Source organism: Alternaria arborescens, assembly GCF_004154835.1.
Source record: "Alternaria arborescens strain FERA 675 chromosome Unknown contig_10, whole genome shotgun sequence".
NCBI classification, from domain to species: Eukaryota; Fungi; Ascomycota; class Dothideomycetes; order Pleosporales; family Pleosporaceae; genus Alternaria; species Alternaria arborescens.
The window spans coordinates 797294-821411 of NW_021167865.1; the positions used below are offsets into that span (position 1 = coordinate 797294).

General features: G+C 51.6%; 12 protein-coding genes across 12 annotated transcripts; 7 read left to right on the forward strand and 5 right to left on the reverse strand.

Annotated features, from left to right (window-relative positions):
* Window positions 1-147: 147 nt before the first annotated feature.
* AA0111_g5352 (hypothetical protein) lies at window positions 148-1249 on the reverse strand (the record flags this gene model as incomplete). The annotated part of the gene is made up of 3 exons (XM_028651453.1): window positions 148-548; window positions 596-864; window positions 912-1249. The coding sequence occupies 3 exons, from the start codon at window positions 1247-1249 to the stop codon at window positions 148-150; spliced, it is 1008 nt and encodes a 335-aa protein (XP_028507310.1).
* A 1058-nt stretch (window positions 1250-2307) lies between these two features.
* Window positions 2308-4698, forward strand: AA0111_g5353 (hypothetical protein; the record flags this gene model as incomplete). The annotated part of the gene is made up of 3 exons (XM_028651454.1): window positions 2308-2358; window positions 2408-3466; window positions 3517-4698. The coding sequence occupies 3 exons, from the start codon at window positions 2308-2310 to the stop codon at window positions 4696-4698; spliced, it is 2292 nt and encodes a 763-aa protein (XP_028507309.1).
* A 244-nt stretch (window positions 4699-4942) lies between these two features.
* AA0111_g5354 (hypothetical protein) lies at window positions 4943-5689 on the reverse strand (the record flags this gene model as incomplete). The annotated part of the gene is made up of 1 exon (XM_028651455.1): window positions 4943-5689. The coding sequence occupies one exon, from the start codon at window positions 5687-5689 to the stop codon at window positions 4943-4945; it is 747 nt and encodes a 248-aa protein (XP_028507312.1).
* Window positions 5690-6030: 341 nt separating this feature from the next.
* AA0111_g5355 (Casein kinase II subunit alpha) lies at window positions 6031-7759 on the forward strand (the record flags this gene model as incomplete). The annotated part of the gene is made up of 6 exons (XM_028651456.1): window positions 6031-6085; window positions 6174-6799; window positions 6892-7086; window positions 7137-7329; window positions 7395-7621; window positions 7673-7759. The coding sequence occupies 6 exons, from the start codon at window positions 6031-6033 to the stop codon at window positions 7757-7759; spliced, it is 1383 nt and encodes a 460-aa protein (XP_028507311.1).
* Window positions 7760-8394: 635 nt separating this feature from the next.
* On the forward strand, window positions 8395-11781 carry AA0111_g5356 (Valine--tRNA ligase; the record flags this gene model as incomplete). The annotated part of the gene is made up of 3 exons (XM_028651457.1): window positions 8395-9453; window positions 9501-10745; window positions 10801-11781. 3 exons carry the CDS (start codon window positions 8395-8397, stop codon window positions 11779-11781), a joined length of 3285 nt encoding a protein of 1094 aa, XP_028507314.1.
* Window positions 11782-12871: 1090 nt separating this feature from the next.
* On the forward strand, window positions 12872-13686 carry AA0111_g5357 (hypothetical protein; the record flags this gene model as incomplete). Its single annotated transcript, XM_028651458.1, has 2 exons — window positions 12872-13279; window positions 13336-13686. The coding sequence occupies 2 exons, from the start codon at window positions 12872-12874 to the stop codon at window positions 13684-13686; spliced, it is 759 nt and encodes a 252-aa protein (XP_028507313.1).
* Window positions 13687-14178: 492 nt separating this feature from the next.
* Window positions 14179-14361, forward strand: AA0111_g5358 (hypothetical protein; the record flags this gene model as incomplete). Its single annotated transcript, XM_028651459.1, has 1 exon — window positions 14179-14361. The coding sequence occupies one exon, from the start codon at window positions 14179-14181 to the stop codon at window positions 14359-14361; it is 183 nt and encodes a 60-aa protein (XP_028507316.1).
* Window positions 14362-15230: 869 nt separating this feature from the next.
* AA0111_g5359 (hypothetical protein) lies at window positions 15231-16157 on the reverse strand (the record flags this gene model as incomplete). The annotated part of the gene is made up of 1 exon (XM_028651460.1): window positions 15231-16157. The coding sequence occupies one exon, from the start codon at window positions 16155-16157 to the stop codon at window positions 15231-15233; it is 927 nt and encodes a 308-aa protein (XP_028507315.1).
* An 821-nt stretch (window positions 16158-16978) lies between these two features.
* Window positions 16979-17908, reverse strand: AA0111_g5360 (hypothetical protein; the record flags this gene model as incomplete). Its single annotated transcript, XM_028651462.1, has 1 exon — window positions 16979-17908. One exon carries the CDS (start codon window positions 17906-17908, stop codon window positions 16979-16981), a length of 930 nt encoding a protein of 309 aa, XP_028507149.1.
* A 648-nt stretch (window positions 17909-18556) lies between these two features.
* AA0111_g5361 (hypothetical protein) lies at window positions 18557-19426 on the reverse strand (the record flags this gene model as incomplete). Its single annotated transcript, XM_028651463.1, has 2 exons — window positions 18557-19200; window positions 19261-19426. 2 exons carry the CDS (start codon window positions 19424-19426, stop codon window positions 18557-18559), a joined length of 810 nt encoding a protein of 269 aa, XP_028507150.1.
* Window positions 19427-20192: 766 nt separating this feature from the next.
* Window positions 20193-21071, forward strand: AA0111_g5362 (hypothetical protein; the record flags this gene model as incomplete). The annotated part of the gene is made up of 1 exon (XM_028651464.1): window positions 20193-21071. One exon carries the CDS (start codon window positions 20193-20195, stop codon window positions 21069-21071), a length of 879 nt encoding a protein of 292 aa, XP_028507151.1.
* Window positions 21072-21920: 849 nt separating this feature from the next.
* AA0111_g5363 (hypothetical protein) lies at window positions 21921-24073 on the forward strand (the record flags this gene model as incomplete). Its single annotated transcript, XM_028651465.1, has 4 exons — window positions 21921-21994; window positions 22047-22827; window positions 22878-23390; window positions 23435-24073. 4 exons carry the CDS (start codon window positions 21921-21923, stop codon window positions 24071-24073), a joined length of 2007 nt encoding a protein of 668 aa, XP_028507152.1.
* Between the last annotated feature and the right edge of the window lie 45 nt (window positions 24074-24118).

Below are 24118 nucleotides of genomic sequence, written 5' to 3' on the forward strand. Positions count from 1 at the left end.
CACATGTCGTTTGAGGGTATGTTTACAAAGCTAAATTACGATTATGCGCTGAACAAGCACTCTAACTAAGTCGTGAATACACGAGGTATTAATTGCCGGGAAATGGGTATCATCGCATTAAACACTCGATGGGCAGGTGGTGGTACTTCAAGATCTTAAGCCCTCTTCGTCACTTGGCCTGCTCTGTCCCTCCTCCGCGGATCTAGCTTGTACCTTGTCCTGGTCCGCATGCTTCGCTGGGTCGAAGACGTAGATTGGGAACTCCAGGAAGATGGTTCTCTTGAGAATGACCGGCAACCTGGCGTAGATTTGAGGCGGAAAAGGGATGAGAATGCTCGTACGGTGGAGGTATCGCTCGTACTCGGGCCATTGAGTGCCTTTCTCATACCTCTTCTTTGCACCGGGACGTTCTTGCAATGTCAGGCCAGACACAAACATGAGCAGTAAAGTCAAAAAGAAGGGTCCAAAGATAGACGCGTACAGCGCATCATACGCGCCGCCCGAAACGTAGTTGTATGCTGCGGGAGATACAGCAATCATGAAGATGCCTGTGACAATTAGCCTTGACATCAAAATATGAATGAACAATACTTACCAAATTGAATGATGATTTCTCCAAAGTAGTTGGGATGCCGAGTCCAAGCAAAGAATCCAACATTGCAGACCGCACCGTCGCTACCATGAGCAGTACGGAATCTGTACTTTTGAACATCTGAGACGCTCTCCATAATGAAACCGATAGACCAGAGGATGATGCCCGCGATGTCTCGACCCGTTCCAAAGTCCGGCTGGTTGAACCGAGTAACCTTGGGCGAGTTCAGGATGGTAACTGGTAATGATACTGTCCAAACCCAGAACATTTGACTACAACCATCAGCAATCACATTTAGATGACGTTAGGAGCAACTCACAACACCCAGAATCCCAGAAAAGACCAGAATTTGTCCCTCTTATCGTCAAAGCGATCATCTTTTCCACTCTTCAAAATCCTGAACAAAAGGAAACCGCTTAGTCTTGCTGCCCATAGCATGATGAAAAGCGATGCTACAATGTTGCGCGCATCGCCGCGGTTGTCGCTGAACGAAAGTGTGAGGATAGCAAGAAGAATGAAGTTGGTACCGCCGGCAAAGTCGGTGACCTTGTCGAATTTGAACCAGAAGGCGATAGCAAAGAAGAAAAGCTGGTAAGCAACAGTGATGAGGAACGTGATGGCGAGATAATAGTCGTCAAGGACGTGTACGGCTCCCATGTTGGCCGCTGGACGATGCTGACGTTGTGTACGCGCACGTTCGAGCAGGAATACGGCTACATATACAAAACCCTCAAATCTTACAGCTGCTCGCTACGTACGGAAGCCGGGCTTTCCACTGTGCGCTGGCAAAATTTGGCCGACCCCGACGAGCCAAAATCGTATATTTCGCGATAGAAGTTGGCCCTAGGGGCTGTGAAGCGTCAGGCACAAGGGTGATGACGCACGTCATCGCTCGCCAAGCCACGATGACTAGGCACGACTCTCGACCGCGATCACCAGCCTTGCGCACAGCTCTCACAACAAAACACCGACATCCACGCTTCACGATGAGCGGGAATAGAATGCGATACGGTACCTAAGCGGAAATAAATCAGTGATCGAGGATAGATACCATGCATGCACGAGCGGAGAGATAGAAACGGCATGCCATTGCCTGAAACGTTCCTGGTTTTAAACTCCATCGCCTCGAGCACATCGCGTGTCAGACCTTACCACCATGGCAGCTAGCCAGACGATCGTGAAGCTTAACCACCACCAAAACTGCCTATCGCGGGCCCGTCGATCATGGATCGTACGCCACCATCCTGTGAGAAACCTTGATGACTAGGTTGACCCGACAATGACATTACCGGCAGCGCTACTGCGCGCTGGACCCTTCGTTCGACCTTTGAGACACACTTGACCATTGTTCGAGCAGCCGCGGAAGCTCGAAACCAGCACCACATTGTTAGAAACATGGCGAGCGGGGCTGACATGTCGCACCCGTTAAGTAGGATGGTTTGCGCCTCAGTCATGAACTTTTGAATGGTTTTGGCTTGCTCTTGTACTATCCGGAAGCTTACCCTCGTTTGGATCCGAACCATCTGTTTCCATTGTGTGTCGACACGTTTTCATCCTGTCTTCAACTCTCCTCGGTCTTTCTGCTGTGCAGGTGCTGAGCGGTTCTGCATGCCTGTGACATCGTCTTCGATTCTTTTCCAGCTGGACTGTCGATGTATTAATTACTAATTTTCTTTTCCATCGTACTCGAATATTAACATTTCCGAAAACTCACCATGACAAGAGCTCAGGCATCCTGGGTGCGAGCCCTGCTCCTGATAAGCGCGGTACGTATGTTGCATGCTTGAAGAAGTCGCATGTACTGATCGTTGATAGACCATCGCCCAAGCAACGATTGATCTCCACAACACCAATGTACGGCCCGAAACCGTCGGGAGAAGGATTGAGGACTTGATATCAGGGGCCGAGCGGTCGCAAGGAAATCCAGTAGAAGCACTCAACGTACCTGTCACCGAACAAGCAAATGCACTGCACAACGGGAACATCGCCGCCAGGATCGCACAGAACGGACTAGACGCAAACGCCTTGCTAACCGGAATCGCGCAAGGACAAGGCCAAAGGAGCGGCAGCGGAGACATCAGCACGAGCGATGTGGGAGGTGACCTTGCAAATCAGATTGCTGGCGGAGGTTCAACGAGCATCGACAGCATTCTTAGCGGGCTCGATGGGCAAAAGCCGGGCGCATCGACGAACCAGACCAGTATACCACAAGGGCAGGGCCAAAGTCAGCGTCAGAACCCTGAACAGGTGCCGTCACAAGGCGGTACCCAAAGTATAGGAAGCGACATCAACTCGAGCAATGTCGCAGGTGATCTTGCAAATCAACTAGCTCCGAAGCCCGCAGCAGGAGAGAACAGCGTCAACGACATTGCTGGGGACTTAGCAAACCAACTCGCACCCAATGGACAGGGCCAGCTACCACCACCAACCCAAGCTGAAGCACAACAGAACGGCAGTAACGCTCAACCTATCCAGGTCATCTCAACCGTCATCACAGAAGCCAATGGCCAGAAGCTCGCAACAGCGCTAGTAGAGGCCGCACCTCAGCAAGCAGCTGCTCCCTCACCAGCCGCTGCAGGTGAAGCATCCGCAGCGGCAGAAGCAACATCCGCATCATCGGCAGCGACTGGGGAGGCCCCAGCTGCACCGTCACCACCTGCTGGAGAGTCAGCAGCGGGATCTTCCTCTGCCTCCAAACCAGCAAAGACAGTCTTTCCCGCAGGAAAATCAGCTCTACCAGCTGTAACCCCAATCCCCTGGACAAATTCCCCTATGGCCGCTGGATCTTCAAGCAGCAAGAATGCTACGCAGGCTGCTATGCCCGCTGCTGAGTCTATGTCGACTGCTACTCTAGCCAAAGGCAAAAACTCTACAGTAAGTTGATAATCTGGACTCGATCTGAACCATCATTAACCTTTCCCAAGGCCCTGGCTGCCGCACCCCCTGCTGCTGCTGTCACTGTCTCTGCAGGAGGAGAGCTCACAGCCGGTGCACAAGGTGCCTCAAACTCGACCGCTGCCAGTGCAGCAGCAATCGACTCGGCTACGCTCACGCCTGGAGGTCTGGCTGCAACGACCACGACCATGGTGGGTATGGCAGTTACTGTTCAGGCGGGTGTGAGTGGTAGTAACGGTACTGCTGGCGCCAATAGTGCCTCGACGAGCGCTTCTTCTAGTGGCGCTGGTGCTGCGGCAGCTGTCACAGTTGTTGCTGGCGACGGGACCAACGGAACTGCCAATGCGGCCGCATCTTCTTCATCATCTGCTGGGTCCGCAGCGGCCGCCGTCACCGTTGTGGCAGGAGATGGAACCAATGGAACCGCCAACGCAGCAGCATCTTCCTCTTCAGTCACAGCCTCAATGAACACAGCTTCTCTCAAGCCTACCGGCATCGCAGCCGCATCGACTACCACAGGCGCGGCTGCAGCCGTCACCGTCGTCGCAGGAACTGGTGGCGCTGCGGCAGCTACGGCGGCTTCTCAATGCAATTGCGCTTGCATGTGTCCTGCCGGTTCTTTCCCCATGTCCGCACCACAAGCCCAGCCCTTCCAACTAGGCTCCATGAGCAGCGCGCCATCGGGAAGTGCAAGCACGATGCAAACCGTAGTCGGTAGTGCGGTGACAGTGGTAGCTGGAGGCGAAGCGCCGCCCGGTGCTCAACAAGCTGCTTCCACGAGTTCGAGCAGTACCGCATCTATCGACTCGGCTACACTGACGCGCCCTGGTCTCATGGCTGGGACTACGACGAGTGCGGCTGGAGCGGGGGTTACTATGGTAGCTAGTGGCGATGCTTCTGCCTCTACCTCGGCCGCTTCTGGGTCCACTGCTGCTGTGACATCCGCGTCTAGTTCCATCTCGCCTTCTGTCGAAGTATCACTTGCACCTGCATCTTCTGCTACGTCTTCCTCGTCCACACCACAGGCCACGACGAGTGCAGTTGCTCAAAGCCAAGTTGCGGCCAACGCGCCTGCACCTACTGCTGTTGGAGAGAGTTCGGCACAACCCTTGCCCTTTGATATTAGTACGGTTGCGTTGCAGAGTCGGGTCACAGTGAACTTGGGGAGGAGGTTGGCCAAGCCGACGGAAGTCAAGAGGGGGTGGTGGTAGATGTTTGCACATTGGCAAAAACGGAAATCTTTTTCTTGTGTGGATTTTGTGCGCGTGTTGGGTCTGTTTCTGTGGTATATATCTGTTCGGTAGTGGCAGTTGAGTATTGAGTGCTCCTGCGAGGTAGTAATATTGGGGGAGAGAATACAAAAAGTGTGCATGCGATCCTTGTCGCGCATTACTGCTGCTTTTGTCTATGGGGTATCATCTGGTGTCTGCGGTGAGCGTACATGTCACGCCTTCGTTACGGCTGTTTTTCTTCTCCGCCCACTTGTATCTTCGCCTTCTTGTTCTTGGCCTCCTGGCGCTTCGAGACGGGCTTGTCTACCTTGGTCTCGTGGAGTGGAGTACCTTCGAGACTCCCACCCGGCCGCTTGCCATTTTGGTTTTTGTTCGCTTTCCCCTTCTGACCTTGCTTGTCCTTGGCACCATGCGCGAGTGTTTCCACCGGCTTCTCTCCACCATAGACAATGTCTACTATGCCCTTGAAGCTCTGGCGCTTCAGTCGCGCAAACTCGACCACGCTCCTCGCTTCCTTGGTAAGACCGTCTTTGCCCCTCTCGGTACCAAGTCCCCACACAGAAGCCAAGTTGATAACATCGCTCGGTGCACGTATGCCCAGCACGCTCTTCGCTTCCGAACTAAATATCAAGCCCCGACCACGGGTCACACGTATGAGCTGCGTGGCATTGCTAATCAGATTTCGCTTTGCGCCGGGATCGTTGGACATGATGCCTTGGCTGTAGCAGATTTCTATCTTAATGCCCCGGGATATAGCCATGCCCAGCGTGGGGAACTTGAAGTGTGATTCGAAGCGGCGGGTCAGATCTAGAGAGATGATGTCTACGTCGAGGCTCATACATGCTTGCTGGAGGGTGCGGTCGTCGGTTGGACGTGCGGCAACGAGGTCGTAGTGTTGTTGCAGCTGGGGTATGCGGAAGTTGGAGGCAGAGTCTGTGAGGAAGATGTTGCAGCGGCGGAGGATACGCATGCGGGGGGGCACGGGGAAGGGAAGGGTGGTGGGTACGGGTGAACTCTGGTTGAGGAGCGTTAGCGGGCGAACAGACTTATGTGAAAGCGATATAGTATTCGGTGAGAGGGGTGGACAGAGAGAAAGTCGCCGCTTCCTTTTACCTACAATATCAGAGGGTAGTTTCCCCGAATAAGTGTGTGTGAGCGCAACGACATCGTATCCTACTGCACCGCGTCAGCCTACCACTGGCGCATTCAACCTGTACTAAAAGCTCACATTCGTCGAGAAAAGCTACTGTGCGCTGCAGCTCACGCGTCGCATCGGTCCAGGGGATATTTAGATCGTGGAACATGGCTGCAATGGCTGGTGCAGAAGGCGGAGGACAAGTGCGACAGCGAAAGCCAAATGATGATTGTAAGTGAGATGGATCGTCATTCAGCAGCTGGGCCCGCGTGCTGGGAAAAGCTTGGCCCTTGTCTACTACTAGTCTAACGCCCACAAGCCATCCACCACCACCACCATCAACACGAGCAGCCAGAGCTCACCACCGCCGACCCCAAGGCACCCCCGCCCACACAGGAGGCCCATCGCGACTGTCGTGACGGCCTTTTAGCGCGCCTCCCTCGGTACGCAACAGTTGCGCTCGCTTTATTCGCTGCGCTCGCTGGCCTTGGCCTGCTCTCCCAAAGCCCCGACGTCCTCCGCCTCTTCACCCCACTATACGATCCCTCGACACCATCCCTTGCGCGTGTCGACCATACCGGCAACACTTCACTTCCAGACAATACGCTTGTTGCCAGGATGGCGCTGAACAACTCGAGCGGGGCTACAAGCCTTGCTCGCGTCTATGCAGATGTCAATGCGAACATGCCCCGGTCATACTGGGACTACGACTCTGTCAACATCTCCTGGGGCGTGCTCGAGAACTACGAGGTCGTCCGCAAGATTGGCCGCGGAAAGTACTCGGAAGTCTTTGAGGGCATCAACGTCGTCAACTATCAGAAATGCGTCATCAAAGTCCTCAAACCCGTCAAGAAGAAGAAGATAAAGCGTGAGATCAAGATCCTGCAAAATCTGTCGGGTGGCCCCAACATCGTCTCGCTGCTAGACGTGGTGCGCGACAACCAGGTTAGTGACGGCTCCGACTGGATTGGCGACTGGGTACTGAGGCCCAACCGCTGCCGTTTGCTTATGAAGAAATGCTAACGACCGCCAAACAGAGCAAAACCCCTTCGCTGATTTTTGAATATGTCAACAACACCGACTTCCGGAGTCTGTATCCCAAGTTCCAGGACTATGACGTGCGATACTACATTTTTGAACTGCTCAAGGCCCTCGACTACTGCCACAGCAAAGGCATCATGCACCGTGATGTCAAGCCTCACAACGTTATGATCGACCATGAGAAGCGGAAGGTGGGCGTGCACCGGTTTCCAAGTGGAGGAACATGGCTAACACGTACTAGTTGCGCCTAATCGACTGGGGTCTAGCGGAATTCTACCACGCAGGAACCGAATACAACGTCCGCGTCGCGTCACGTTACTTCAAGGGTCCTGAGCTACTAGTCGACTTTCAAGAGTACGACTACTCGCTCGACATGTGGTCACTAGGTGCCATGTTCGCCTCCATGATCTTTAGGCGGGAACCTTTCTTCCACGGTAAACAACCACGATACCTAGGCTGCATGTGAGGCACAGGCTGACTTGTTACAAACCAACTCTAGGCAACAGCAACTCAGACCAGCTTGTCAAGATTGCCAAGGTTCTTGGAACCGAGGACTTGTTCGACTATCTCGACAAGTACGACATTGAACTAGATGCCCAGTATGACGACATACTCAGCCGGTATCCCAAGAAGCCATGGCACTCGTTCATCAATGCCGAGAACCAGCGCTTTGTCAGTAATGACGCGATTGACTTCCTCGACAAGCTGCTACGATACGACCATCAGGTTTGTCATAGCCTACACGGGCTTGTAATATAGATGACTGACATATGGTAGGACCGACTGACTGCTCAAGAAGCTATGCAACATCCTTACTTTGCTCCTGTCCGACAGGCTGCGCAGCAAAATAGCGCCGCGGCATGATTGAGATACCCAACTTACGTTAATTAGACTTTATGTGACGGCATAAAAGTTGCAGCGAACGAAACACGCGGTCTTGCTTCCCCATATATTCATTGAGACGCAGCTGAGGTACCGGCGTACAAACAAACACTGGGCATGAATCACGGAGCGATAAGGTGTACAGGGCAGGGTGCTAGGTATCATTCTTGTATAAGCGAAGGGGGGGAAACGCAAGTAACGGTCTATAGGAGTCTGGATGCATATTGAGGTGTTTTCGGATGCTCAATCTACTCCAAGTGGCTCAAGTCGAGCGTAGTAAATGAATGTTCTGTTTTTGACATCGGACACTACCGACATGATTTCGAAGAGTGCCTTTGAGTGAATTGCGTAGCATTGCTCCATGGTTCGTCGTAGGCGGGGTCCGTCCGAGCTTCTCGATGTGGGGTGACGCAGGCCCGGACTTGGACGACTCACACCCAGGCACTTTTTTGTTAATGTTGCCCCGCACCGCGCCCACTACACTGCGCGCCGCCTGCAGACGAAACCTTGAGTACCGACATCTCACAAGGCGCCAGTTGCAATTGAGGTCCCCAATCCGCACTCTATCGCGAACCTACACCCCGCTTCACGCCGAGCGCCCCTACTCGACCGCAACCATGGCGCTCAACGCGTCTTCGCACAACTCGACCGGCGAGAAGACGGCGCCCAACACTGCGCCACCACCCGAGCTCGGCGCAGACGTCAAGAAGGACATCCTGGGTGCTGCTGAACACGACGCTACCGGCCAACATGCCCCCGGCCGTGAGAACGAAAAGGGCGTAGAGAAGAAGGAGAAGTCGGCCAAGGAGCTGGAGAAGGAGCGCAAGAAGGCTGAGAAGGATGCAAAATTCAAGGCAAAGAAGGCAGCCGCCGCCGGTGCCGCCAAAGACAGCGCCGCCGCTCCAGCCAAGGAAAAGAAGAAGAAGGGCAAGGAGGAGGAACAACTACCCGCCTACGTCGAGGAAACCCCAAAGGGCGAGAAGAAGAGGCTGAAGCCTCTGGACGACCCATACACAAAGGCATACATTCCCAAGGTCGTCGAGTCGGCGTGGGACGCATGGTGGGACTCTCAGGGCTTCTTCAAGCCCCAGTTCACCGAGAACGGAGAGAACAAGGGCCCGGGCCACTTTGTTATTCCCATCCCGCCGCCCAACGTTACTGGAAAGCTACACTGTGGACATGCTCTCGCTACGAGTTTACAGGATGTTCTCATCAGGTGGCATAGGATGAGAGGCTACACTACTCTGTACCTGCCTGGTTGCGACCACGCAGGTATCGCTACACAGTCCGTTGTAGAGAAGATGCTCAAGCGACGGGAAAACAAGACGCGATACGACCTTGGTCGTCAAAAGTTCCTTGAGCGGACCATGGAATGGAAAGAAGAATACCATCAGCACCTCACAAACACGCTGCGGAGAATGGGTGGTTCGTTCGATTGGTCGCGCGAGGCTTTTACCATGGACGAGAACTGCTCCAAGGCTGTTACCGAGACCTTCGTCCGTCTGCATGAGGATGGTCTGATTTACCGTAGTAACAGGTTGGTCAACTGGTGCACGGCTCTCAACACGGCGCTTAGTACACTTGAGGTCGACAACAAAGATCTAGCGGGTCCTACCAAGTTGTCCGTGCCTGGGTATGAGAGAATGGTAGAGTTTGGTGTCCTCACACACTTCAAGGTATGACAGACTGTACAAACCAGGATACGTCTGCTGACATTCTGTAGTACGCTATCGAAGGCACCGACCAGTTCATCGAGATTGCTACCACCCGTCCCGAAACCATGTTGGGTGACTCTGGTATCGCTGTCCACCCCAAGGATGACCGTTACAAGGACCTCGTCGGCAAGAAGGCTCGCCATCCCTTCACCGACCGCCTCATGCCCATTGTCGCCGACGAATATGTTGACCCCGAGTTTGGTACTGGTGCTGTGAAACTCACACCAGCGCACGACCCCAACGATTTCAACCTCGGAAAGAAGCATGGTCTCGAGTTCATCAACATCCTGAACGACAACGGAACCATGAACAAGAACGCTGGTCAGTTCGAAGGAAGCAAGCGTTTTGATGTCCGCTACACTGTCGTCGATGCGCTGAAGAAGGAGGGACTCTTCGTCAAGACGGAACCCAACCCCATGAAGGTCCCGATCTGCTCAAGGTCTGGAGATGTCATCGAGCCCATCATGAAGCCGCAATGGTGGATGAAGATGGACAGTCTCGCCAAGCCCGCTATCGAGGCTGTCGAGAAGGGCGATATCAAGATCAGGCCCGCAACCTCGGAAAAGGTCTACATGCATTGGATGAACAACATCCAAGACTGGTGCTTGTCACGACAGCTCTGGTGGGGTCACCAAATCCCCGCTTATTTCGTTGATATCGAAGGCGAGGCAGGTGATCGAAATGAAGACGAACGCTGGATCACTGGCCGGACAGAAGAGGAGGCACGAGCCAAGGCAGAGAAGAAGTTCCCCGGCAAGAAGTTTACGCTATCGCGGGACGAGGATGTCCTCGATACATGGTTCTCCTCGGGTCTGTGGCCGTTCTCCACCCTGGGCTGGCCCAACCAGACTGCCGACTTGGACAAGCTCTTCCCCACATCTGTCCTAGAGACTGGGTGGGATATTCTCTTCTTCTGGGTTGCCAGGATGATCATCCTGTCGCTCTACCTCACCGGCAAAGTTCCGTTCAAGGAGGTATACTGCCATTCGCTCATCCGTGACTCTGAGGGCAGGAAGATGTCCAAGTCGCTGGGTAACGTTGTAGACCCTGTCGACATCATGGATGGTATCACACTGCAAAAGCTGCACGACCAGCTTCGTGCGGGCAACCTTGACCCCAAGGAGTTGACCAAGGCGGAGAAGTATCAAAAGAGTGCCTTCCCCCAGGGTATTCCTGAGTGCGGCGCTGATGCGTTGCGCATGGCTCTTGTTGGATACACCACCGGAGGAGGAGATATTTCTTTTGATGTCAACGTAAGTGATTTCTGATACTCTGCCCTCAAGAATGTATACTGACTCGTTGGTCTAGGTTATCCACGGATACCGAAGGTTCTGCAACAAGATCTACCAGGCCACGAAGTACGTCATTGGACGTCTGGGAGAAGACTTCACCCCACGGGAGAAGGTCACAAAGGGAGGCTCAGAGTCACTACCTGAGCGATACATTTTGCATCAGCTCAATGTTGCCGCCAAGAAGATCAACGATCACCTGGAGGCACGCGAGTTTAGTCTTGCTACCCAGACTGCCTACAAGTACTTCTACGAGTACCTGTGCGACACGTACATTGAGAACAGCAAAGCCATCTTCGACGAAGGTAGCGAAGAGCAGAAGGAAAGCGCGAAACAGACACTCTACACTGCCATCGAGGGAGGCCTCAACATGATTCACCCCTTCATGCCCTTCCTGACAGAGGAGCTCTGGCAGCGTCTCCCTCGCCGACAAGGCGACAAGACGCCCTCCATCACTATTGCACCCTTCCCTCAGTACACACCAGACTTTGAAGACGCGACCGCAAACGCAGAGTACGAGCTCCTTGTCGACAGCGCAAAGGGTCTGCGTTCGCTGACGGCTGAATACTCCATCAAAGAAGGCGCAGCCACCTATATTCAGTCCCTCACCCAAGCCACCCACGCCACCCTCACAACCCCGACCTCCCTCCCTTCCATCCGCTCGCTCGCCGGAAAGACTGTGGCCGACATTACGATCCTGTCGCCCACGGATACAGCACCGTCTGGCTGCGCCGTCTACACCATTGGCACGTCTGCGACGGCGTACCTCGACGTCAAGGGACGCATTGAGCTCGATAAAGAGATTTCCAAGGCGGCAGACCGACTGAACAAGGCTAATGAGACGATTGCGCGTCAGAAGAAGATTATGGATGATGAGTGGGAAGCTAAAGTTAGTGATGCTGTTAAAGAGCAGGAGAGGGAGAAGTTGAGGACGGCCGAGCTGGAGGCGAGGAATTGGGAGGCTAGTATTGGACAGTTTGAGAAGATGAAGATTGAGTAAGTAGTAGAGGGTTGTGAAGGGAGAGATGTATAGAGAGGGACAGAGAGAGTGTGTCTGTGTGTGAATAGAGCGAGATTGATGAGTAACAGACGTAGGGGTTGTGGATGATGATGAGCAGAAACCACGAAGAAGTTGGGAATGGACCAAACTTCGATACGAACGGCATGTATTAGCAACAAGAAAGAATTCTTCTCAATGCGCTAATTTGTACATGTGTATTGAGCATCTCCGGAAGTCTGCGGATTTGTGTGCGGTGAATGAGGTGGGATTGTTTGTGTGATTGGCTTACAATGTTTAGTGATGGAGGGTCTTGAAGATGAGGAGTATGACATCCCTGTTCTGTTAGTAGCACAGAGGAGGATAGAGGGTAGACTAGACACAGCGAGCGGTCACGATGATTCATTATTATTCCTGCATGACACAATGACACGACATTACACACTACGTCTCCTTGTGACCTGTCGAAGTGCTTTTGGGTATCTCTTAATGTGCCGTGCAACGACGGCGTTCTCTTCTACAATTCGTGTAGAGAAACAATGGTTTCCGTAAAGGGAAGGCTTATTCGCCAAGTCAAAGGCTTAACCTTGCTAAGCTAGACATTTCTGACCAAACTTGAACCCCGCGTCTCAAGTCTGTAATTATGGGCACACCTTCTCGTACGAATACGCAGTAGGCTCCTGCATAACACGTATGCAGAATGTTTTCGATATGCCAACTCAGCAGTCTTTCCCTTATGTACCGAGCCTACTACTAGAAGACATGTTTCATGTTGGTTCTTGGACATGTAACGTACCCAAACATCATCTAATCACACAACGTGTATAAGTGGGTGCTGTACATTTCCTTTTTGGATTCGCCAGAGTCTGATTACTGAATCCTGACCTGACTAGCTTCTTGGTCCGAAGTCGTGTGATTACGCAACATGGTCATCTTTCCTCGGTATCGAATCTCGACAGAGAGAACGCCGCTTGTGTCCGAGATAATACTTAGGTAAACGGTCTTTACTCGACTTTTGATTCTTACAATATCCTATTTTCAGGGTGATAAAAAAAAAGTGGTAAGCCACCCCGCTCTTTCGACGTAATACAGCATGACGAAGCCGGTCTTTTTGTTCTTCCCCGGAGCCTGGCATTCAACCAACTTTTTCGACAAGGTCGTTGGCAGACTTGAGCATCTGGGCTATCAATGTGTTGCAATTCAGTTACCAAGCGTGGGGAGAGTGCCGCCGACAACGGATCTCGATGAGGATATCGCGGTGATAAGAAGCGCAGTCTTGAAAGAGCTAGACGCTGGAAGGAACGTCGTTACAAATGCTCATAGCTATGCTGGTATCCCCGTATCCAGCGCTCTCCATGGTTTGGGAACCATTGCGAGGCAGCGTGCTGGCTTGCTTGGAGGAGTTATCAAGTTGACCTATATAACCTCGTTCATCACCTCCGAGGGTACAAGTCTCCTTGATATCATAGGCGGTCTGCCAAACGAGTGGGTTGTTGACGCCGTAAGAAAAATGGTTTTCATTACAATCTTGGTAGCATAACTAACTATCCCACACAGGACGGAAATGTCAGCTTCCAGGCAGATTTGGTCGACAGATTGTACCACGATGTCCCACGACAAGAGGCAGAGGAGATGGTTGCCGTACTTCAGCCTCATGCGCTGGGGGCTTTACAAGGAAAGATGAAATCGCCCGCAGCTTGGAGAGAGATCCCCGTTGCTTACATGGTCTGCGAGGAGGATAGAGCGTTGCCAGCTGGTGCGCAAGATGCGATGATACAGAACGTAAAAGCAGCAGGAGCAGATGTGGAGATTGAGCGGGTCGCTACTTCTCACAGCCCGTATCTTTCACAGCCTGACACGGTTGTCAAGTTTCTTTTGAGAGCAGCAGGAGAAGTGGTGGATGAGTAGCTTTTGTTCGAATATCTTGAAGTTTGACAAGATCAATCGAGAGTGAAGAGTCTTTGGGAAACGAGACGTTTCTTGCTGGACAGTAACGGTTGTGAAGCAATCCATACCTTGATTGCTATTCGGTCAACTATATTATGGCAATGACCCCTAACAGACGAGCTACTTACAACGGCCGAAATTCACATAGGCTATAATAGGTCTAGGATGACTTGCGAGATATATATTGCTCGTCCTTGTGATTGGGGTTGGGCTGACTTGCACGTGTGACAGTGATGAACTCTAGGCCCGGACTGTTTCGAGTCTCACAGCCATTCACGCGGGTGCATGATCACTTTCTTTAATTCATGTAGCTGCCTTACTAGAGGATGAACAGCGGATCTATGCTCATCACTTGTTGTCGCTATATATTCCCCCCTTTCACAATCAAACTTTGGATAATAGACTCAACCTCAATCCCCCCAACCAAGGTTACCACACGAGATTTCCGACACGATGGTCAACTCCACATCTGAAGACGGCGATACCCAGCTCAAATCTACGGCCCGCTACTCCCTGCGAAAACGTCCTGAACGCTCTCCTACTTCAAATCGTTTACGGCGAAAGAAGCGTGTCCACCGTACTCGCGGCGGTCTAGTTTCATTACGAAAGATACCCGATGAGTTTGTCTCCATGTAAGTTCATTGTTCAGATGATCCTTTGACTCGACACATGTCTGATACACATCGAAGCGTCGGGTCCAACTCGCGAGTTCCCCTTCTGCATCTTCCCGGTGAACTGCGGACCGAAATATTCAAGTACGCTCTCGGTGGTATGCACATAGTCCATGGTGACTTCAGAGGACACAGCACGTGGGACACCGTAGTCCACACCACCAGCGGCGTTTCTGTTTCTTGGCCGCAAGGGTTCAAGTTTACCTTAGCATGCGTCTGCCGTCAAGTATAGTCTGAAACTGCAACGCTTGTGTATTCTCAAAACATCTTCCATTTCCCATCCATTAAAAGTTTTGATCACTTCTTTTAGTTCTGTAAGCGGGCTCAAATCGAAGCGATCACGATACTTGTTGTCGAACCACTATGGGCGAGGCATCCTGATGGAAAGGAATGTTTGGTACGAATCCTCGGACGTTTGACAAGACTGGCGGGTCTGCGCAAACTGTATCTGAAGCGGTATCAGGGCCTGTGGGGGAGCAAACGTATCTTTGACCTTGTCAGGGAAGCGGAAGCTGCTGTGGCGGAGGGGTTAGCTGGCGATCTTGAGGTAGTGTTTGTGACCTTGCAGGGTGTGGGAACTGAGCATCGTACGATACTTCCCTAGGTAAAGTGACTATCGGGCTCCTGTGCTGATTTCAAAGTGTCTACGCGGACTTAGGTAGTGCTCAAGACCATGTGTGCGATAGCTGCAGTTATGTGAATGTTATGATACAGATTGATCTGTAGCCTAGTCTGGTGTCTGGTGATACCAAGTAACTTTAGCATGCTCGTCCACCACTTGCCACAATCAGAAGCACGTTCTTGACAAAAGAAGAGACACGAAGCCCGTTATATTCACAGGACAGTGCATCGACTCTTGTCTTTCTTCTCCTCTCTAGTTTGCTCCCAAGCCTCCACCCACTCTATGAAGGCCGCATGACCACCAAACGCCTTTGCCTCCACGAGTGCCGTCTTTGGATCCGCACCTCTGTCGAGCAGGAACCATACTAGCTCACGTGCGTTCCTTCCTGGGTCCAAGCCAGCCAACACAATGTACTGCAACGGCGTCCCCCATTCGCCTTGTAACCATTTGGTGTCAGGCGGAAAGTCCTCCTTATTGACATCCAAGCCCACTACGTCAATCAGATAGCGGACCATAGCCATACTTTGGGTATACTGCGCTCTGCCGTGCCTTTGCTTTTCATCATCCTTTTCTGGGTCGCCTGAAAAATCATGACAAAATGCTGCGTGCACCACGGCTTGATGCAGCGTACAAGGTCCTAAAGGAGCACCTTTGGAACGCAACAACTCGAATGTCGCGATGTCGCCACCCCATGCGACTCTTTCGAGTATTGGCTCGCGTGGTTTTCTATGCGGCTCCTGCCAGGGCGTCGCAAGACTTGCGCCGTGCTCTAAGCACCATACAAGCTTTTCGCGGTCATGAATACAAGACCACATGAACGGACTAAGATAAGACCGTGGAGTTCCTGTCGAGTTGATGTCCCAGCCATGAGCAAGCAAGAACTCGAGAGTCGAGATTGAGACCTCCCCACCCGAGATATCAATATGCTCAATGCTGAGGCCGTGTTCGATGAGATAGCGTAGGCATGGTATGGAATTCTTTCTTGTCGCGGCTTCTACGAGTCTTCGGTTTTCGTAATCCCCCATGCGCTCTTGCGCATTAATCTTCAGTACATGGTCCAGTAGCTCCGGCTCGTTGTTGTCGATTGCAGCATCAATGAGAACATGTTTTCCAGTCTGTGCGTCCTCCATCTGATGCATTGTAGGCTTACGAGATTAGATCACCAAATTTTGCGTGTTCTGCAGTCTACTCCGGTGTCAAGGATAAGTAAAAGTGGCCGCAGTGTGCTCGGTGGCAGGTGCTCGTTTGCTGCGGAGCCGATGCAGAGCCGATGGAAGCGTCCCTTATGGCATTCCTTAGGATTTCAGATTCTGGTCGGAGGAAGGAAGAACTGCACTTGAACGAGAGGCTGGCTGCTTGCGCGGGGTAAAACAACTTCGGCTTACCGCAAGAAGACAAAGATTAGGCATCAGTATTGAGACAACGAAAGCGGCCAAATTACTGGGCCGAACATCATAATTAGTCTGACCAAAAGCTGTTGGAGAGATCGGCTAGGCAATCATTGGTAGCTAGACACTTTCAACCGATGTGAATGCATGACATATCTGCAACTACCAGAGAAGCGCAAAGTGGATTGGGTGAGCTGGATATTTGGTGCGGTCCTTATGAGAAGCAGAGGGATTATCCAAGTTAGAAATCTAGCTAAGGTTTTTTAGCGTTATTCCTATATGAGGATATCGGAGCTTTTTGTTTATTCTTCTACTGAGATGCTTTAGCAACAGAACGTTATATATATATCTATTACAGCTTGTAAGGTGGTAAGCCTTATTACATTAGGAGCTTACAGCGATTGTCTTACTCCTACGTACGCGAAATCCAATGCCTTCGATATTGATATAGCTCATACAAGAGGAGTGAACGTGGTCTTATAAAAGATGTCTACATTGATAGCTAGAGTCGCTATTCAGAAATAACTTATGCGATTGAGCTTAAAAATGTGGAGACAACGAGCCTCAGTTCTCTACAAAGATAAAGGTGCGAAGGGAACATGACCAGCCTTTGTTGTCTCCGATATGTTTGCAGCTGGACGACCAAGTATCTCTGATACTGCATCTATTATCCGATCGTATTCCGCAATTGCGTGAAGCTTAGCCATCGTTGTGACATGCTGCAAAACGTGTTCGGTAAGACGACCTTGCATGCGCGATTCCTCCAACCAACTCTCTAAGGGAACCTCGATGTAAGGTACAGGACGACCTAGCGCTGATGAATACTCCTCAACAAGGCCGTACATGCTGGCGGATCGCGGTCCAGTCAACTCAACTGTTTTTCCGACGTACTTGGATGGCTCGAGCAGCATTGCGGCCGCGACTTCTCCAACATCATTGGCAGCCACTGGATTCGTGTGGCTTCGTCCGAACGGTAAGGCGATGACGCCAGCGTCTACAATGAACTTGGCGGGTAATCCCCAGAAAAAAGGGCTCTCCTGAAACACGGTAGGACGTAAGTGTGCCACAGGGACTCTAGACCAGTTGAGTGCCTGTTCAGCTAGCCAATGAAGCCTTTGCTGGGGTGAATCGGTAACTTTTGTTAGATCCATTCTCGAAACTGTCATCTGGGAAAGGTTGACTAGAAGCTCAATCCCGGAATTGGCTCTTGCACCTGCCGTCATGACCACCGAGGCCGTCAAACAATCAGATGCAACACTCGTGCTAAAGAACACGAGCCTGCATCCCTCGACAACTGGTGCGACCTGTTCCGACTTCGTAAGATCGGCGATGATCACTTCGGCACCAAGGCCGCGAAGATATTCTGCGCGTTCATCATCGCGACGGACCAACGCGCGAACTGGTCGACCCGACTTTCGCAGGATTTCAACGACACGCCTTCCAACACTGCCGACTCGACCCGCTGCCCCCGTTACCAACACCGGAGATGTGGTTGTTGTCATCGTGAGTGCTCGTAGATAATCGTTGACGAATAGACAGGAAGACAAATGACTGTAGTAAGCCCGATTCTATCACCACAGAGTTGGGGCTTTGGCTAACTTTATATCTTTCTCGAGCAGGTATATAAGGTTTCAGACTAATACCGTGCAGCACTGTCCGGTATGTGCCACTTGATGTTGTTGAGTAATATGCAGACATACCTAGGTATGCTATTGCTGGAGAACCCCGCGCTTTACCGAAGTAATGCCCAGCGTCTAGAAGGAAGGCCCTACGATTTTCTGTAGCCTATTGTCGTGGTGGTTGAGATTCTCCCATTACGGCCGTATGGACGATACCGGTAAAATGGGCGCCAGTCACGCCAGCCTCCCCCGAGGCAGCTTCGATCAAGACCAATCATTAGTGAAAAATGATTTATCCCGAACACGCAGGCTCGATAGGGTCGTGTCGGACGGATTGTATCTATACGAAGATCTTGACTTAGTCGAGACTAATTACCCTCGTGAAGGGTCAAGCTTCAATCACACTACAGTCAGTCTGGTAGAGTAACTTGGAGTTACTCCACCAGAACGGTCGCTCGATACAAGTGATAATGTTAGATTATATGTAGCCATGGATATACTCTACCGCAGTATGTATGAAGTCGTTCTTGATCACAGACAACAAGCTCTATAAAGTATCCCAATAATGGCCCTATTCTTGATAGCGCTATTGCTTGCGGTAGCTGCCTTAACACTGGTGCTAGTCACACTGATGCTAGCCTCACTGGTGCTGGCCACACCATCGCTAGTTACACTGGTCGTTATGACTGGCGCAGCGTTCTGCAATGCTCTGAAAACGTTGATGACGCCTTTGCCTCCACAAAACTCCGCTTTGTTACCAGTGCAGGGTATATTACAGTCAGTCTGGTTCTTGGTCCACTCACCAGCCACGTTGCTGCTGCACCAACACTGGTTCCCTTCCTGCACTCCTGCGAAAGTATAGGCGTGGCGGTAGCAGCTGTCCTTGCACTTTACAACGCTTAGAGACGCATCTCCGTTAGGATCCATGTTTTCCTCAAGAATTGGGCGATTGGGGTTCTGAGCGTAGCATCCCAAGGCGTCCCAGGAGGTAGGGGAAGGCTCAAGAGAAGGAGCTTGGCTCGTGCTGGTGGTGGTGGTGGTCACCTTCGAGGAGGTTGTCGTTGGATGGATACTGTCATATTTCCTTTGCGTGATAACACAGTAGGATTGCCAATCCCAGGGTTCGCAATCAAGGCCGACTGAAGGGTTCCATTCGCTAAACTCTGCTGCGGTGTCTGAGTAGTAAGATACAGTATCAGTATGGGTAAGTCATCAGCTGTGCGAAGGGGACTTACAGCCATACAGCTCGCGCACCCATTCGCAAGTCTTGCCTTGGCCGTTGTCATACCACTCGATGCAGTCGTAGACCGTTTCAGGGTCCCATTGGAGTAGCGGATAGCGTGAGGAAGCTACTCGCTGAGCAAAGGCCACAGACAACAGTGCGAAAGCGGTTCTCATCATGCAGATTAGCTTGAGGCTCAAAAAAGATTTTTCTGAGGGATGGAAGCAGATGATGGGGAGATGTACAGCACCCTTGCTGGAATTGAACAAAAGAGACAAGATCCGGCTTTGGCGTAAGGCGGTTCGATAATTTGAACCATCCTTTGACTACTGATGCCGGGTTTTAGAACGCAAGCCAATCGAGCTTCGCAAGGCAATATCGAGAATCCTTCAGCGAGACATCTAGGCTCCCGGCTACAGGGAGTCTGTGCGAAGCAGCTGCTTCCTGCGGATTTGCCAGCCAATTCGGCAAGGCCGCTGGTTGACTCGCGGTGGCATCCTGCTCTGCTCATTCCGCTGCGCCACTGTCAAGATGCCAAGTGCATGAGTGAAATTTGACATGTTGTATGTAGTCGCCCGCGGTTCGTTCACGTTCACGCTACCCGGCAGTGTGGGCCATGCGGCGCGGCGGAAAGAAGGCTTGTTTTGGAAGGTGCCAAGAAGGGGAATCTTGGGTAGTGTTGTGTCTCGTGCGTTGCGCCCGAAGTAAACTAGCGGCCTCTTGCCCCTGGATACCCGCATCCAGTACCTGCATCAGCCTCGTCGTAGAAGCAGGCTTGATAAAGCTGAGCCGCATCCTATGGAAATTCTGTTAACAGAACTTTTGTTACGCCGTATTCGATCATTAAACACATTGCTTAGTGAGATAGCATATCAATCTGTTGTGCTGGCCACTTCATCGGGCTACTAGCGACAGGTCAAGCATACTCGGTCATTGCCCAACATCATGTCCACTTTCCACCCATTCCCTCGACTACCACTGGAGCTTCAGAGGCAGATATGGAGGTGCACTGCTGAGCCGCGCACCGTCGAGGTTCGCATCGAATCCAGGGCGGCTACTAAGAATCGCTTATTGATATCGTCCACACCGGTGCCTGGACCGCTACAGTGCTGCAGAGTGGCCCGAGATGAGTTACAGAGGTTGTATCAACGAGCTTTCTTCGATATTGGCACTCAACAGGAGACGAAGCCGCGTACGTACACGTACTGGTACGGCTTCGGGTTCGAGAAATCATCCACTAGTCCTTCGCGTCCTCCCCACCTGAGCAGTCCCGAATCCCGCGTGAATCGCCATCATCGAAGCAATTCTGAACCCACCGCCATCGATACACGTCCGTTCGATCCGCCCAAGGAACGCAGGCCATCTGGTGTGTGCCTCATCGACAAACTCGATGTAACTGGCATCTACGAACCTAGTATCGAGCGGCGATATGTCTGGTTGAACTTTGACATCGACATGGTGGACATTGGGACTTCCTGGTTGGCCTATTTCCAGCCTATCGCATCAAACATCAAGCGACTCAAGTTTGAGCGCGAGAACACAGATGAGTATTGGTACCATTCTGAGAAAAAGAAACTCAAAGACTTCGAGAACGTAGAGGAAATCCATGTGGTCTGTGCGGATGGGTTTTTTAATTGGGGTGGTGCTACGGATGAGCATTCTTGGCCTTGTGCCGATGACAATATAGTCTTCTTCGATCCGTACAATGGTCAAGTGGCGAGGGGTATGGAATTCGAGAGGATATGTAGACAGATGTTATTGGACATGCGACGTGAACGCACTGGCGTAGCCTATCACACCAGCGATGAAGAGTCTGACAGTTGAGGAACCGCGATCTTTCCTACTGCTTATGTACGCATCTCACTGAACCGTGTAATTTGTTGTCACTCCACGGGTATAGGAAGAATAGTATGCAGACCAGTACCGTTCATTACAACCCCAACAATAACTACGTGCATCTTGAAGAACCCATATAAGTACCACCAAGTACTATGGAAAGGTCGAGAATAAAATAGCCCTAAATTAACGTCGGCCACATGCCACTGCTCAATCTCCGCATGCATGATATTTGAGAAGACGATGAACTCACTTGGAGTAAGCTTGGAAACTTCATTCCATTAGAGGGAGAGCACTCGAGGCGAGATAGACGAAGAAAGAAGTGTCTGTACGAAAACACATCACCAGCAATGACTTACATAGTGTTGAGCGCGACTACCAGCCGCTGCGCACGTTTCCGACTCGTTTGCTTTGTTACACAACAAATGCATACAGTCATCATGCAGCCTTGTTCTGCAATCTCGGTACGCGTACATTAGCACGGAGGAGTCGTGTCCAAAGTTTTCTAGACTTTGTGAGAAGTCTGGAAGCACGAGTGTGGATATGCGAGACCGAGCTGAAGGTACGCCGAACAGCGGATGAGAAAGACCGAAGAGGTGGGACAATAGCGTATCGCAAACAGGGACAACCCAACTTAGCATTTCCGAGAAGGTGCCTGGGTATGCAGTTAGTACCCAGATGCCATAAGCTCGTCGTTGCGTGTTCGGCGATAGTGATGAAAGCTAGCTTCGGCGGCGTGCATGATCACTCGCCGTGTGAGCGGTGTTTTTCCAACGCTCTCGGCTTCGCGAACAAACCTCCGACCTCGCCACTGCTGACCCTTCGGCAATCTTCAGCATGCCACCGACGACCTCACCAACACAGCCTTTGAGGGCGAGTTCAGTGCAAAAGAGGGGCAGCAAGCCAGTCGCGTAAGATGACTTGTCGTTGTATACGCTCTTGCGAAATCATTAATGTTTGTAGTTGCCAAAGATGTCACTCGCGCAAAGTGAAATGCTCGGGAGGCCACCCATGCTCAAACTGCCGCGATAACGCTGAAACGACGCCTTGCGTGTATCCATCGCGCGACCGACAGATCAAGCTCAGTGAACATCACCTGAATGAGCTGCTAAAGGATTACGAGCGTTTAAAGGATCTCGAGCGCCTACGCAGCGGCCCCTCCGGGTCCGCTCAGGCTGCTGTTCCCGTCGAAGAAGCTCTCGAAAGCAACACAGCTGTGAATGAAGCCGTGCGTAATCCACTACTTGAGGATAGGCCTTGGTTCCATGCAGTGTCTTCCGAGCATGTACCTATCCACGTTGGGGAAGCTGCCGACGCAGCATTTGCGACAAGATTCCGCCAGACTCTTGCCGTAGGAAATACCAAGCATCTCCCTCGAATGGACCACGTACAAGACGATTACCTCTTGCTGCCTTCTCAAGCCCCGTTTAATTGGCCCTCACCTGCAAGAGCACGTTTCTTGGTCAAAGTAGCCCTGTCCACTGTCTGCCAATATTACCATATCGTGCGCAAGAGCCAAGTCACGAGAATCCTGGAAGACGCTATCAAGAACAACGGCAATGGTAACCGGGTAGTCATCTGTAAGCTTTTAGCACTATTCGCCCTAGGCGAAGTGTATTCTGCCAAGCATGCTTCCATGGATGCGGTCTTTCCCGGCTTAGCCTACTTTGCTCAAGCAAGAAGGATGATTAGCATTCCTGCCGAGCGGCCGCAGATGGACACCATAGAGGTCACCCTTCTATTGGTTCGTGGTACCAAAAACATGAAGCAGAAACATTCTCTAATACTAGCAAGGTTCTTTATTCCTTCACGGTCAATCGTCGCCATTCGGCTTACATCTTCGCAAGCTCTGCCTGTAGACTGGGTCTCATAATGGGCATGAATATGAACATACCGGAACATCAGTGCCCCGATCGGCTTACGAGGGAGCATCGCGTACGGCTATGGTGGTCTGCATATGCTCTTGATAGATCATGCGCATCAAAACTCGGTCTTCCAGTATCTGTTGCTGATGAAGATATCATGGTAGACTTTCCCAGTAGTGACGGTCTCGATGCTGCAGAAGAAGGCGATTTTGGCGACACTGATTACAGCTTAAATAGCATCAAGTTGGCCAAACTTGCTGCTCGATTGACAAGAGCTATCTACAGTAGGAGAAACCATCACGATTCGTTTTCCAAAAGGGTTCAGGCGATGCTCAAGGATCTCACTAAATGGATGGACGACCTGCCAGTTAAGTTTCATCTCAAGGACAACGACAATTCAGCACCTATCCACATTGTCTACATACATCTGCGCTTCAACCAGGTTTGTTTACTATGATCACATCAAACTCAAGCTGACCTTGACAGTGCTGTATTCTTGCCACACGACCGATACTTCTACATGTTCTCCGCAGCCACAAGCAGTCATGGTCAGATCCAACTATCGATCCCAAACGTAACCTTCCTGAAGGCGCTCTCGCACTTGCGGAAACATGCATTCAATGCGCGCGTCACAGTTATCGCATCCTTACGGAAGCCTGGATTCACGGGTCCCTGGCTACGCTGGATTATTTCGACACGCAATACTTCTTCTCAGCTACTACGGTCCTCGCTATTTCTAGTCTTCTGCAGTCACCGCGGAGTCAAGCAGACGGTGACGATTTCAACAACGCGGTGGAGTTGTTACGACAGCTTGCTCGAAGCGGTAACTATGGCGCAAAAGAGTTCGTCAAGCATATGGATGCGATAGAGCAAAGTATGCAACTTGTGGCAGATACCAGCTTTGCGCTAGGTCGACCACAACAAACGTCTGTGGCCAGTGCGGAGCAATTGCTTCCTCCTTCCAGCGAGGCAATGACCGCTGGTATGGCTCTTGCCGATCCTTCCCTTCGGTACTTTCTTTCCGAATCTGATTTAGATCTTCAAGCTTTTAGTAACCCTGCTTTTGACGAATTGCAAACACCATACTGGTGGGCGGACGGTTGGGGAGTGGGTGGAGATATCTGAACAAACAATGCACGGGATGGACTGGATCTTCGCAACTAGATTGAC